Source organism: Sorex araneus, chromosome 5 (assembly GCF_027595985.1).
Source record: "Sorex araneus isolate mSorAra2 chromosome 5, mSorAra2.pri, whole genome shotgun sequence".
Classification (NCBI taxonomy): Eukaryota; Metazoa; Chordata; class Mammalia; order Eulipotyphla; family Soricidae; genus Sorex; species Sorex araneus.
In genome coordinates this window covers 82,797,323-82,810,812 of record NC_073306.1, presented here as the reverse complement: position 1 = coordinate 82,810,812, position 13,490 = coordinate 82,797,323, and the positions used below count along the sequence as shown (strand labels likewise).

Sequence of the window (13,490 nt, the reverse complement as noted above, 5' to 3'; positions counted from 1 at the left end):
TAGTCCTCTGAGTCAGCCCAGCTTTTGAGCTCTTAGTGAGCCAAAGGGTTGCTTACTCCCCATTGTGTCCCAAGTACTTAACCCAGGGCTGACCCAGTGTGAGCTGTGAATACATGTTTATGAGGTGTGCAGGTGCATGAGTGGGTGAACCAATGAATTAATGACTCTAAACTTCAGCCCTTAGTAGGGTTATATTGGGGTTGAAGGGATTGTGCTTTAAATCAGGGCTCAGTAAATATAACCCCTGCATTTCTACTCATAGAAGCCTTTTTCAATTGCGCGTTTAGACCTACCAGGATATCTAGTCACCTTCCTGCAATTCTCAGGCTGTGATCGTCTCTGGCACTTGATCTCATCTGCAGCTTGCTGGCAGACAGAGGCCATCATCCTGTCACCAGGTCCTGGCATGCACTAGCACTAAGACCATATAATGATGGGTGGCTTAGGTCTTCGAGAAAACACTTGGAGGTGCTAAAGTTCAAGATTCTGCAGGCTTGGGATTTGTTTTGTTTTTTTGTTGTTGTTGTTTAGGCCACACCCTGCAATGCTCAGTGATCATTCTCAGGGGGCTTTGGGGGACCATATCGGATTGAACCCTGGTCTGGCACCTGGAAGGAAAACACCTTCCCACTGTGCTTATGGCTCCAGCGCACCAGAGTGTGGCCTTGGGAGCAGAACCATAAAAACAAAATTCAAGAGCCAAAGGGAGATGCGAGCTCTCCCTTTCCCCTGTGTCCCCCCACCCTCTGCTGATGTGGGTCCCTGATTTAGGCTGGAGAAGACCAGAGCTACACACAGCTCAGGCCTTCCAGACTTCCAGGGGGCAACAGTCTCCAGACCCTCCTGCTGCTCAATGTACAGAAAGTAAAGCACCCTTGAGGGAGGCTAGAGACGCCTGTCTGTGCTGTCAGTGGACGTGAGGCTGAGTGGCTCGCACATAGGGGTGCCTTTGCTGGTAAAGCATTTGGAATGAGGCAGGGGTGCAGGCGCAGGGAGATTGGAGTCAGAAAGCTACGAGGGCACAGAAGGCTGAGAGACAAGAGGTGGAGGCTGTGTCTAGTCCAGCCCTCTCCAGCCTTCCTTGTCACCTTTGACACAGCGCTTCACAGCCTCCCAGGGGAAGGGGCTAAACACTGTAGGAACCTTCCAGTTCTGTCACTGGAGATTTTCATGGAGATTTTCCTCACTTTTCCCTGTGGTGTCTGCTTCTCACACCTTCTCCTCCACACGCACCCTCCCCACCTCGGCAGCCCTGCCCGGGTCTCTCTCTCTCTCTCTCTCTCTCTCTCTCTCTGAGGTGGGCTCCTATACTGGGCTGCTCATCTGAGGCTGAAATCTTCCAATCCCTGTGAGCTCAGGCAATGAACTCCTCATTAAACCTAATAAGAGATAACTGGTTCATTTAGCACAAATGGGCTCCCCATGTTGCGCTGCAATATGAAGCACTAAAAGGGAAGGGTGGGAAACACGAGCAGAAAAGAATGGCTCACAGTGGCCCACGGGCAGAACCGGTGAATGGTAAATACAACGCGAGCCTGTCTTTGCCAAGGTCATTGTTTCTAGGCTTCCGCCTCAAAGAGCTTCACCTTGTCCAGCCCTGGACAATATTGTGGACCCCCTCCCTCAGTTCAGTTATTCTGCTTCTGCAGCCCTGTGGCCTCTGACACCTTGGGCCATCTTCTACTGAGTGACCCCCAAGGAGAGGGGAAAGGCGGCTTTGGCCCTGCAGTTCTTCCTGCCCCTCGCTCCCTCTGTCCAGGGCACATACCCAAGTCTGTCCCATTGTCATGGAGGCCACTGGGAGTTTTGCATACCTCAAATGCTGGCTCCTGAGGGGAAAGAGCCGCATAGGATTATGGGTGGCATTGCCTCAGGAGAGGCCAAGGCCAGATGTCTGAAAGGTCTTACCCAGCCTTGGCACTGAAAGACATAGTCTTGAAGAAGGAACCAGAAAAGCCCCTTTGGGGGTGGGGGGGTGCATTACTCATACCCTGGGGGAGGAGAGGAGAGAGACCAGGAGACCTCTGACAACCCCACCCACTTAGAGTCAAGCTTTCCGCTCTCCATGAAGATTATTTTTCAGGCTGCAAACCAAGATCTTGGCCTTTCTGTTTTACATCTTGGGTAAGCAGTGGGAACGCAATCCTCTGGCCCTCTAGGGGGAAGGAGGACATTTATAGAATTGCCTTGCTGTTCTTCGCCCTCGTTGAGACAAAGAATTCATTTCCATCTCTCAGGGTGGTTTCTCCTGCTGCTGGTCATAAATTGCCTTTCTGCTCACTCTCTGACCTCTTGATCTTTTTTGCCTTTGTGCTCAAAACATTATTAATACTTCTCTTAACTCCATCTATAACCTTTGGCAGCCTCTCTCCTTTTTTATTCTGGGTGAAGCAGAGTCCTCGGGGATGGCTGCCTACATCTCTCTGTCTGCACAACTCAGGCATCCGGGGGCATCACGCCTGGGATGAGACCTAGTGAGTGGGGAGGGAGACTCAGAGGGTCCCTGTGGTGGGCGCTCCCCAGTGGAAAGGAACTGTAGCCAATACTTATTGCACACTGTGTGCCTGGATCTGTGTTCAGAGGTGTGTGGCTGCTGGCCCATTTACTCCTCACAACCAACCACCTCATGAAGTACTACTAGTTAGTGTCCCAGTTTGTACATCAAGAAACCCAGGTCTGGGGCTGGAGAGATAGCACAGCGGGTAGGGCATTTCCTTGCACAAAGCCAACCCAAGTTCGATTGAGCACTGCCAGGAGTAATTCCTGAGTGCAGAGCCAGGAGTAGCCCCCTAACCCCTGTGCATCACTGGGTGTGACCCAAAAAGTGAAGAAAGAAAGAAAGAAAGAAAGAAAGAAAGAAAGAAAGAAAGAAAGAAAGAAAGAAAGAAAGAAAGAAAGAAAGAAAGAAAGAAAGAAAGAAAGAAAGAAAGAAAGAAAGAAAGAAAGAAAGAAAGAGAAAGAAAAAGAAAGAAAGAGAAAGAAAAAGAAAGAAAGAGAGAGAGAGAAAAAGAAAGAAAAAGAAAGAAAGAAAGAAAGAGAGAAAAGAAAGAAAGAATGAGAGAGAGAGAAAAGAAAGAAAGAAAGAGAGAAAAGAAAGAAAGAATGAGAGAGAGAAAAGAAAGAAAGGAAGAGAGAGAGAGAAAAGAAAGAAAGAAAGAGAGAGAAGAAAGAAAGAAAGAGAAAGAAAGAGAGAGAAAAGAAAGAAAGAATGAATGAAAGAGAGAGAGAAAAGAAAGAAAGAAAGAAAGAAAGAAAGAAAGAAAGAAAGAAAGAAAGAAAGAAAGAAAGAAAGGAAGGAAGAAAGAGGAAGGAAGGAAGGAAGGAAGGAAGGAAGGAAGGAAGGAAGGAAGGAAGGAAGGAAGGAAGGAAGGAAGGAAGGAAGGAAGAAGGAAAGAAAAAAAGAAAGAAAAAGAGAGAAGATGAAGAAACCCAGGATTTGAGAGACTAAGGTTAAGAAACTGCCCAAGTCATGTAGAAGGTAAGTTGGGGAGCTGGGTAGAGCCCCCTGGCCCCTGGAGCTGACTTTAGCACCCATGAATTTTGTGCCCAGCTATGCTGATGTCATTCAGAGGGGGAAAGGCACTGCTTGGCTTCTCCCCTGCCCCCAGAGAGCCACCACAGACTATGGACAGATACATGACCACTGCCTGGAAGGAGCGTCAATTTTGATAAAAGAGATTCTTGCCCAGCCTCAGGGATGTGTATCTAGTGTAATAGAATTAATAGCAGCTTTACGTTTGGAGGCACATGTCTGAGGCTGGGGATAAAGCCCCGGGACCACTTGTTTGATGAGTTATGTGATTAGGATGCATAGATTTCATTCACCCATTGAACAGAGGTGAACATCAGTGCTAGAAAGTTGAGGATGGGGTCTACTTACCTGGGATTTTCCCCAGAAGGAAAGGAAGGTGATACAGGAATGGCATTCGAAGTGGCAGTATGGAGGGATGGGGCAGGGGTGGGAGGAAGAGCGCAAGGTCCTAGATGCTGTGCAGGCTGAGGGCAGTGTCTGCAAACAGGAGACATGTTTGATGATGGGCTCATTCCCACTCAAGCTGCCCATTACAGCTACCTGAAGAGATGAGAAAAAAGGTTGACCCTTGGGGCCTGACCCCAGAATAGTTTGGGAGGGAGGAAATCTTTGGGAGGGAGGGAAAGGTTTCATTAGAAAGCCCCTCAGGAGGGGTGAGAGAGCTAGCGCAGCAGGTAAGGAAGGAACTTGCCTTGCATACCCACTGACTCAGGTTCTGGCCCCTACACTGCATATGGTTTCTTGAGCCCTGCCAGGAGTGATCCCTTAGCACAGAGCCAGGAGTAAGCCCTCAGCACAACTCAAAATGACCCCAAGACTTTGACCTTTGCTACTTTACTCAAAACAAATAAACACTCAGAGGAACTAAGACACAGCTGGAGGCAGGGCCTGTAGCTAGAGTGTAGGGTGTTATCATCTGGGGTCCACGGGTGGCAGCGCTCAGGAATTACTCCTGACTCTGTGCTCAGGAACCCTCCTGGCAATGACTAGGGGGCCAAATGAAGCATGTGGAGCTGGAGTGATAGCATGGCACTTGCTTTGCATGCGCCTGACCCAGGTTTAATCTCCAGCATCCCACATGGTCCCCCAAGCACTACCAGGAGTATTTCATGAGTCCAGAGCCAAGAGTGACCCCTGAGCATCACTGATTGTGACCTAAAAACTAAAAAACAGAAACAAAAGCAAAAACGAATGAAGTATGTCCTGGGGATCAAAACCAAGTCAGCCACATGCAAGGTTAACGCCTTAACCCCCATGCTATCTCTCCAGGTCTGGAGTGGCAGCCTCTAGGTGGCTGAGTAGCTAACCATATTTCATCACACAGTCATCATCATCCCATGCCCTTTGCACCCACTGTGGTTTTAGGGTGAGAGTGGAGATGGGAGATTGGGCGGGGCGGGCGGGGAATGCCAGGAAATCTGGTAACTGCAGTTGGTGATTTACAATCTCCATGGCAAGGATAGCCAGACAGATGGATAATGGAAATGATTAAGGGACAGGGATGACAATAGCAACACTTCAAGGGCCAGCTCAGGGAACTTACTCTATGCGCTGCATGGCCAGCGGTCACTCTTGGACCCTCTGCTGGTGCCTGAATGGGCAGCAGTGACCGGCAAGGGCCAGGAAACAATAATTCTCACCCATGAGCAAGTGGCCAAAGAATCAAGGAAAGCCAAAGAGACAAAGAGCAGCCAGGAGGCTGACCCGGGTTCAATCCCCAGCATCCCATATGGTCCCCTGAGCACCGCCAGTGGTAATTCCTGAGTGCAGAGCCAGGAGTAACCCCTATGCATTGCCAGGTGTGACCCAAAAAGCAAAAAAAAAAAAGAAAAGAGAGAGAGAGAAGCCAGCATCAGCTAGGAGAGAAAGACCACAGAGCAGCAGTGACAAGCCTGAGGGACTGAGGGGGGGGGGGGTACATGGGGACACGGAGAAACAAAACCATAGAGGAACCAATGACATAGGCCCTTGGGGGACCCATAATGACCTTCTTAACACTGTTAAGTAACTACAAACTTTGTAAAACATCTGGAGTTTTGTATGCTAGCTAAAATGGTTTTATTTAGTCATTGTGGATTACAAAGTTATTCATGATTGGGTATTGTATGCTAATTTTAAATATATAATTCAAGGACCCACATGGAAACTAGACCATTTTCGTGGCAACACTGGCTCAATTTTATTTTTGTTGTTTTTCTGGCAGCCGGGGAGCCTTCTCAGTGGTGCTCAGAGGGCTCAGGGCCCCCCTCTGGTAAACCTTGGCTGTCTAGGCTGGTGGTTCAGTACAAGGGCCCTGAGGATTCAGTGCTGTTCAGCTCCTGAAGTGCCAGAGGTCACCAGGGGCACCCCATTGGTGTTTAGGAGAACTCACAGTGCAAGGGACTGAAACATGGTTGGGAGTATGCAAAGCAAATACACCACCCCCTGCACCATCTCCCTGGCCCCACAATTAAAAGCAAAAAGAAAAGCTTCAAGTTGGAGAGCTTGTACAGCAGGTAGAGCTCTTGTCTTGCAAGCAACAAGCAACTGACCCTGGTTTGATGCCCAGCATCACTCCCTGAGCACCTCTAGGAGTGATCCTTGAGCACAGAGCCAGGAGTAAGCCCCTCTCGACCACCTCCCACTCCCTGACCCCCTGCAAAAAAAAGAAAAAAAGCCTTCACTCAAAGGCTGCATCCCATGTTTTGGAAAAAAAAACAACGTTTTTATTTTGGCCATAAAATCTGTGACCAATCGTGGTCAAATGAGGTAGAGGGAGGGGCTTCTGGAGAAGTGGAGAAGAGAGAATGTTTGCTGTGAGCACAGTCAGGCGTATTTGAGCTTTAATGAAGGAGAGAGGAAAATTCAGGGCCAGCGAGAGAGGTGAGAACAAGGGCCAGGAAACAGCCCTTGTTGTGAGAACAGCCTTGGCTGTTCAAGGGCTTGGGTTTGGCCATCTGTGATGCTATATGGACAAGCGAGCTCACAAGCCAGTGGGACTGTGAAATCTGTAAAGACCCTGCTCCCAGGGAGACTCACCCTCATACCTCAAACCGTAAGCAGGAAGTCAGGAAGGAAGCACAAGACTGAGGGTGTGGGGCTGGAGAGGTAGTAGAGTGGATGCTTACCTTACATACACACAACCCAGGTTCAATCCCTGACACCTCATATGATCCTCCAAGCACCGCCAGGAGTGATCCCTGAGTGCAGAACTGGGTGTAATCCCTGAATATCCTGGGGTATGACACAAAAACTAAATAAAGAAAAGAAAAAGCTGAAGGGTGTGCTATTATTTATTATTATTATTTTCATACCCCACCCCTCCAGCTCTTTTCCCAAACCCTCTTATTGTCAGGTAACCTTGGCACGACTATCAATGTCTTCTGTTTTGTCTTTTTTTTTTTTTTTTTTGCTTTTTGGGTCACACTTGGCAATGCACAGGGGTTACTCCCGGCTCTACACTCAGGAATTACCCCTGGCCGTGCTTAGGGGACCATATGGGATGCTGGGATTTGAACCTGGGTCGGCCACGTGCAAGGCAAACACCCTACCCGCTGTGCTATCGCTCCAGCCCCTGTTTTGTCTTTTTAATTCATTGTTTCTGATTATCATTTTTATATTCTTATATTGCACACATAGGTCAAATCCAATACATGTGTTATCCTTAAGACTTATTCCACTTTGTATAAATTCCCTCAAGTTCCTTTCATTTTGCTGCAAATGATAACATTTTTTAGTTTGTAATAGTTAAATGATGTTTTCTTATTTAAATGAGCCTTATCTTCTTTACCTATCAGTGATCAATGGGTACTGTGGTTGCTACCGTATTTCAGCTATCATAAAGAGTATTGCAATAAACAGAGTGGATTTAACTTTTTGTTTTAAAGTTTCCTTATTCTTTGGATCGAACCAGAAGTGGGGTTGCTGGATCATATGGTAGCTCTATCTTTAGCTTCTTGAGGAAGCTTCATAGCATTTTCCAAAATGGTACCACCAATTTGCATTCCCATAAATGAACTATAATCCCTTCACCGGTTTCTGAATTCTTTATTTCTTTTATTTCTTTTTTAAGAAAAACAATTCCCCCAAATCCTTATCATCATGGCCCTCCCTTCCATATACCATCATGCAAAGAGGAAGGAAAGGCTGTCTCACTGACACTCCCCAAACACCAGTGCCTCAGGACCTCTGCTGTTGCCTGCCGCATTAGCCCCAATGCCTGAACACCTGGATGTGTCAACCTCTTCACATCTCTGCTCAAACGTTGCTTTAGCAAAGAGCACCTTACCCTGGCTTCCTCTGTGTACGGCACTTCTGCCTTCTCCCAGTCCCTGTTTATTCTGCGTTATGTTCCCCTAGCATTTATTACAACTTGGTGTGCAGGATATGTATATATTTTTTCTACTCTCTCTTTCTCCCTTCTAGAAAGGAACACAGTCACAGAGGGATTTCGCTCATTTTTCATTGTTATATCTCCAGGGCCTATGATTGTGACCGGAAATAAGCAGGCACTAAGGAAATATCTGTAGAATTTATGATTAATGACTGAGTAAATGAAAGGCTCTTAAGTGTGTGCACATTAGCATGTGGCTGTGCGCATTTATAACGTTCTTATTTCTCTGGACTAAGTATGTCCCTATTTCTAAACCATTTGCCTGTGCATGTCTTTTTCCCCCTAACATATGAAGGATTCTCTAGATCTGTGCGTAATGTGCTTCTGACGATGAGCTTGTGTGTTTTTCTTTGCCTATGCTTGTGTGTTTAGAGTCAATTCAGCCTGTTAACGGTGGTGGTGGTGGGGGGGGAGGTGTTGTGACCACCTCGCACCGGCAGAGGGGACCCAAGAGCCACGTGCTTCCGCTCACGGGGCCCAAAAGGCGCTATCTTGACCGTACAGTGCTCAGGGAGGGACCCAGGAGACCAGAATCTAGAAGGAAAGAAGTGGGAACCTCTCTCGCCCAACGCAGTGCTTAAATGGTCCGGTTCAGCTCGTTCCCCCTAGGATGCAGATGTCGAGGCAGCCCAGCAACCCTTCGAGCAGATGCAGCACTCCTTAGCAGCTGGGACAGGACGGCGTGCCAAGCCGGGCTCTTCAGATGACCCCACCCACCCACCCACTGAATGCCCTCACGGCGCCCACCGGGAAGTCCCTTCCCTCTCTGCTCCTCTGCGCTCTCAACCCCAAGGCTATCAAACTTCTCGGCCTTTAGAGATCCCCCGGTGGTGGCCGGTGGCCGTGCAGCCCTAGAGATGGCTACTTTCTCCTTCCGGAGGGTTGACCGCCAAGACACAGAGAAGAAGGGGTCCCCCAGTCTCCCCCGTGCCCGCGGGCCTCCCAGCGTCTCTCCTGGCCCCACCGCGTGCTGGGCAGGCGCTGAGCAGCCCCGCCACCCACACGCCCCTCATTTTCAGGCGGGCCCTGGGGTGGTACTGGGCAGAAGGACAGCAGAGCTCTTTCCACCCTCCTCGGCACGCAACGAGTCAATGGAGAATTCCCGTTTTGGGGGTGCGAGAGTTCGATTCTGGGTGTGTTTGTTTTTAAGTGCATGGCCCAAGCCAGCCCACCCCTGCTCTCCCTCGCACACGTACACATACAACACACACACACACACACACACACACGCACGCACACACATACGCACGCGCGCACACACACACACACACACACACACTCACTCACTCACACCCTCTTCTCCAGCACTGTCCTCTCCCCGGCCTGGGGCTCCATTTCCCCCCAGCCCTGCCCAGGAGGACCCAGAGCCGGGATAGAAGCGGGAGGGGGGGTGCAGGCAGGCAGGCAGGCAGGCAGGGTCCCGCTCGGTCGTAGCTCGGGTCCTTCCTCCCGCGCGCTCCACTGCCCGGCCCGCAGAGGGGGTGAGAGCGTGCGCGCGCCTCGGGGGGACCGCGGGGCGGGGGAAGAGGCGCCGTCGGAGGGCGAGGAGACGTCAGGGGGGAGGGGAGAGGGCGGAGGGACCCGGCGAGAGGGGGAGAGCGGAGTTCCGAGGGGGACTGGGAGCGGGGGGAGGGGAGAGAGAGAAGGGGGAAAGGGGAGTGAGAGAAGGAAGGAAGAGGAGAAGAGAGGAGAGAGAGAAGGAGAGAGAGAGGGGAGAGGGGAGAGGGTAAGAGAGGAAGAGGAGGGAAGGGGGAGAGTGGGAAAGAGGAGCTAGAGAGGGAGAAAGGGGGGTGGGAGAAGGGAGAAGAGAAGGGGAGAGAGAGGAGGGAAAGAGAAGTAAAGGAGAGAGGGGAAGAGGAGAGAAGGAGAGGGGGAGAGAGAGGAGGGGGAGAGGAGAGAGGGAGAGAAGAGGAGAGAGGAAAGGAGAGGGGAGATAAGGGGAGAGAGAGAGGGAAGAGAGGGGAGGGAGAGGGGAGAGAAGGAGGGAGAGGGGAGATAAGGAGAGAGGAGGGGAGAGAGGAAAGGGAGAGAGGAGAGAGGAGCAAGAAGGGAGAGGGCGGGGAGAGGGAGGAGTGAGAGCGCGTGCAAAAGCGAGCGAGGAGCGGGAGAGGCGGGAGAGCGGGCGAGCGAGCGGGCGACGGGGCGCGCGGCGCGGGCCGGCCGGGGGGCGGAGGGCGCGCGCGGGCCGCGGGCGCGGGCGCGGGTGCGGGTGCGGCGCGGGCGCGCGCGGTGCAGGGGGCGGGGGCGGGCTCGGTGCCCTCCTCCCCGGCTCTCTGGCTCGCCAACTCCGGGCGGCGGCGGCGGCGGCGGCGGGCAGCATGCTGAGCCTCCTCGTCTGGATCCTCACGCTCTCGGACACTTTCTCCCAAGGTGAGGTCCCCGCGGCCGAGCCGCCACGCGGCGGGGGCAGGTCCCCGGGTCCCCTGGAGGGAGCGGGTGGGGGGCGGGGGCGGCTGCGAGGACTTTCCCGGCGGTTCGCCCAAGTTCTTTCCTCGGGCTGCGCGGGAGAACGGAGGAGAATCGGGGCCCAGCCGAGCGCCCCGAGTCTCTCCCCAAGCCCGGGCCGGTCCCCACCGAACCCGGGAATCCGGACGCTGGGGTCCCGGCTGAGGGGAGCTGGGAAGAGGGTGGGATTTCCGATGGGGGGTGCTGTGGGAGGCGCTTGCAAAGCTGGGGATCCGGGCTCCTAGAGATGTTGCAAAGGGGGGACCCCCTACTCCAACTTATCCTCGCCGGGCAGAATCTGAGCCGCGGCGCCCCCATCCCCGCTGGGGACCGCCCCCTCTATCGAGACAGAAGGGCGCCCCGGGTCCCTGGTGGGGACTGGGACCCCCTCTCTGCTCTTCGGTGCCCGTGGTAGGGTTTGGGACCCTCTTTCTGCTCTCCTGTGCGGAGTGGAGTTCCAACGGCAGATTTAGACCCAGACCCGCTGGGTTTGGAGGGGAGTGCCGGGGGTGTGTGTGGGGGGGGGGTGGGGGAATGTGGATTTGAACCTCCATACTTGGGGGCAGGAAAGTCTCTGGGTGTCCAAGCTATTTTTGACTGGCAGGAGACAAAAAGGAGATGAGCGAGGTTGGGCAAGATGATGACGAGATGAGTCCTGGGGCAGGGCAGGGGTTACCCATCTCCATCCCTGGCTGGGGGCTGTGCCAGCCAATTCTGTGGCCTCCTGGATTCTGGCTTCTTTAATCATGCGGACCTTCTCCCCTCACCCCTCACTCCCCCCCCCACACACAAGCCAAATTGAACTGACACAGAAATTGACACACAAACAGCAAAATAAATAAATTAATAAAAACAAAAGCCAGTCCTAGGCAGTGTCGGAAAGACTGATCACTCACCTCCTGAAACACAGCCCCACCGCATCCTGCTCCAGACAGAGACACATGCACACAAAGACACTGACCGTCTGAGGGAGAGAGTCCTCCCTCCCCGCACATTCATGCACCCAAACACAGCCCAACTCAGACTTGTGTGCTGGCAGGCGTCTGCAAGGACACCACACACACATGCACACACACACACATTTATGAGGATGCCTCACACATTTACTAGGGCATCACACACATTTACAAGGACATATCTCTCACACACACACTGAACATGGAGTTATGAGGATATCACACACACAGAGCACGCACCTTTACAAGGACACATTATACACACCTCACACATATTTCCAAGGAATTATCTCACACTCTCAGACTCTCTCAACCCCATCTACAGACACCAGCCCTCCCGCAAACAAAGAAACTTGAACAGACATTCGTGTAGGCTGCACCTATGGCCATGGACAGAAGACAAAATGGAGGTGGTCTCGTTTTGGGGTGGGAGACAGCCTGAGAAGAGGAAGTGGGGTGGGATGGGAAACTCTCAGGTGTCATCTGCTGTCTGTTCCTTTCCTGGGCCTGTGGGTGTGTATCTGCCTGGGTGGGGTGAGGTGCTTGGTCCTTCCTCCCCTTTCCAGGCTGCTCTCAGCTCTGAAGGCAAAGTTGGGCTGCCTAGGGGAGTGAGTTTTGATCATCTGTCCAGGTGTATGTGTGTGTGTGGGGGGCGGGGCAGGGGTGTCCATGCCCCCTTGCTGCCTCCCCCAGGTCTGTGAAGGAGTGCTGGGAGAAGAGGTCTGTCCCTGCTGTTGACAGTTCAAGCCGGCCCTTTGGCAGGAAGTTGGGAGAATGACTTCAGTTCTGACTTGGTTCAGCCAAGCTGCTGGAGAGGGAGAGGGGGGGAGGTGGGGAGGTCCATATTGGTGGCTGAAAGGGGGCAGCTGGGTCTGTCCTATTATGTGTTAGGGGCAAGCTTAAGTCTGCCCCTTTCCTACTGCCCTGGCATATGAACAACATAGATACCAATGAGCTTCGAGGGACAAAAGCTGCAGTTGGGGTAGGAGACTGAATCCAGCCCCCTTCAGAACTCTCTAGAAAGAGGGAAGCATGTGGTGGATTTTTTCTCCCTCTGAGATTGGGGAGGGGCCAGGGGTTAGTGGAACTCCTGCGTGCCCACATCCAGCAGAGGTGAAGGCAAGAGATAGAGCTGGAAAGTATGTGGGGAGAGCAGGAGGGCAGGGATACCCAAAGCAGGTGGGAGAGATGCCTCAGAATGGTCCACAGATGCTGAGAAGCTGAGCCAGGAACCTCTTGACCTCCTCTCCTGAGCCCGCCTCCCTGGGAAGGATTATCCAGGTCTGGCTTGGGCAGAGATGGAGGGAGCAAGTTTGATGAGGGGCGGTGGGGAGAGAGTGGGAGAAGGCGATTGAATTGGGGGGGGGGGAGAGTAGAGAGGAGAGGGGAAGGGGGGATTCAGCCTAGGCTGAGAAATAAAAAATCGCATTTTAAAGAATTTCAATGGGCTTCATCAATCTTCATTTTTCACTAAATAATTTTCTGTATCTTATCTAAATGAAAACCATTATCCTTCCCCCCATTTCCATCATGCGCTGGCTCCTCAGACTGATTGCGCTGAAAATTGAAATATTTATTCATTTTCTGGGAGATTTTCTCGCTCCCTAGTCTCAGGGAGGAGAAATTGAAAAAGAAAGATTATAGCTAATCAGAGCAATGTGGGATGACAGGCCAGCCCAGCAGGAGCTGCCTCCAGAGGGAGGTGGGACTGGGAGCAAATCTGGCCCTCCACCCTGTCTTTCTGGGGAGGGGGTGGCAGCGAGACTTCCTCGAGATTGCCTGCATGTAGCTGTAGCCTGGCCACACACAGGCGTTTGGAAGGGAGTGATGGGGACCTGCTGTTCCCTCCCCCAGCTACACAAGTGTCAAATGTCCCATGTTGGCCACCAGCCCAGAATGAGACTTGAGGTTGGAAAGAGGCACGGGGGCATTGGGCAGAAATCGGGTCACTAGGTTTCTCGTTGACCTGGACTGGACTCCTTCCATTCTCTTAGACCTAAAGAGAGGGCGTGAACGTGGTGCCCGGCATCCCCTTTTGTCAAGGTCTTGGACCCCAAAGAATCCCACATGAGGAAGAGGAGCAGGAGGCCTTCCCAGCATCTGCTGAGCACGTAGCTGAGCGCTGGTCTGCCATTGAGGAGGAAGAGAGAAGCCTGCTTGTTCCCAGCTCCTGTCCCCTTCAGTT

The 13,490-nt window shown here is 52.2% G+C and overlaps 1 protein-coding gene across 2 annotated transcripts in view; it reads left to right on the top strand.

Moving 5' to 3' along the window:
* Positions 1-10,108: 10,108 nt before the first annotated feature.
* KIRREL1 (kirre like nephrin family adhesion molecule 1) overlaps positions 10,109-13,490 on the top strand; it is a 104,107-nt gene continuing 100,725 nt past the window's right edge. For both annotated transcript variants that reach the window (XM_055139644.1, XM_055139643.1), the window contains exon 1: positions 10,109-10,274. In XM_055139644.1, coding sequence (XP_054995619.1) covers positions 10,223-10,274 — 52 coding nt within the window. In that variant the 5' untranslated portion in view covers positions 10,109-10,222. The remainder of the gene's footprint in view (positions 10,275-13,490) is intronic.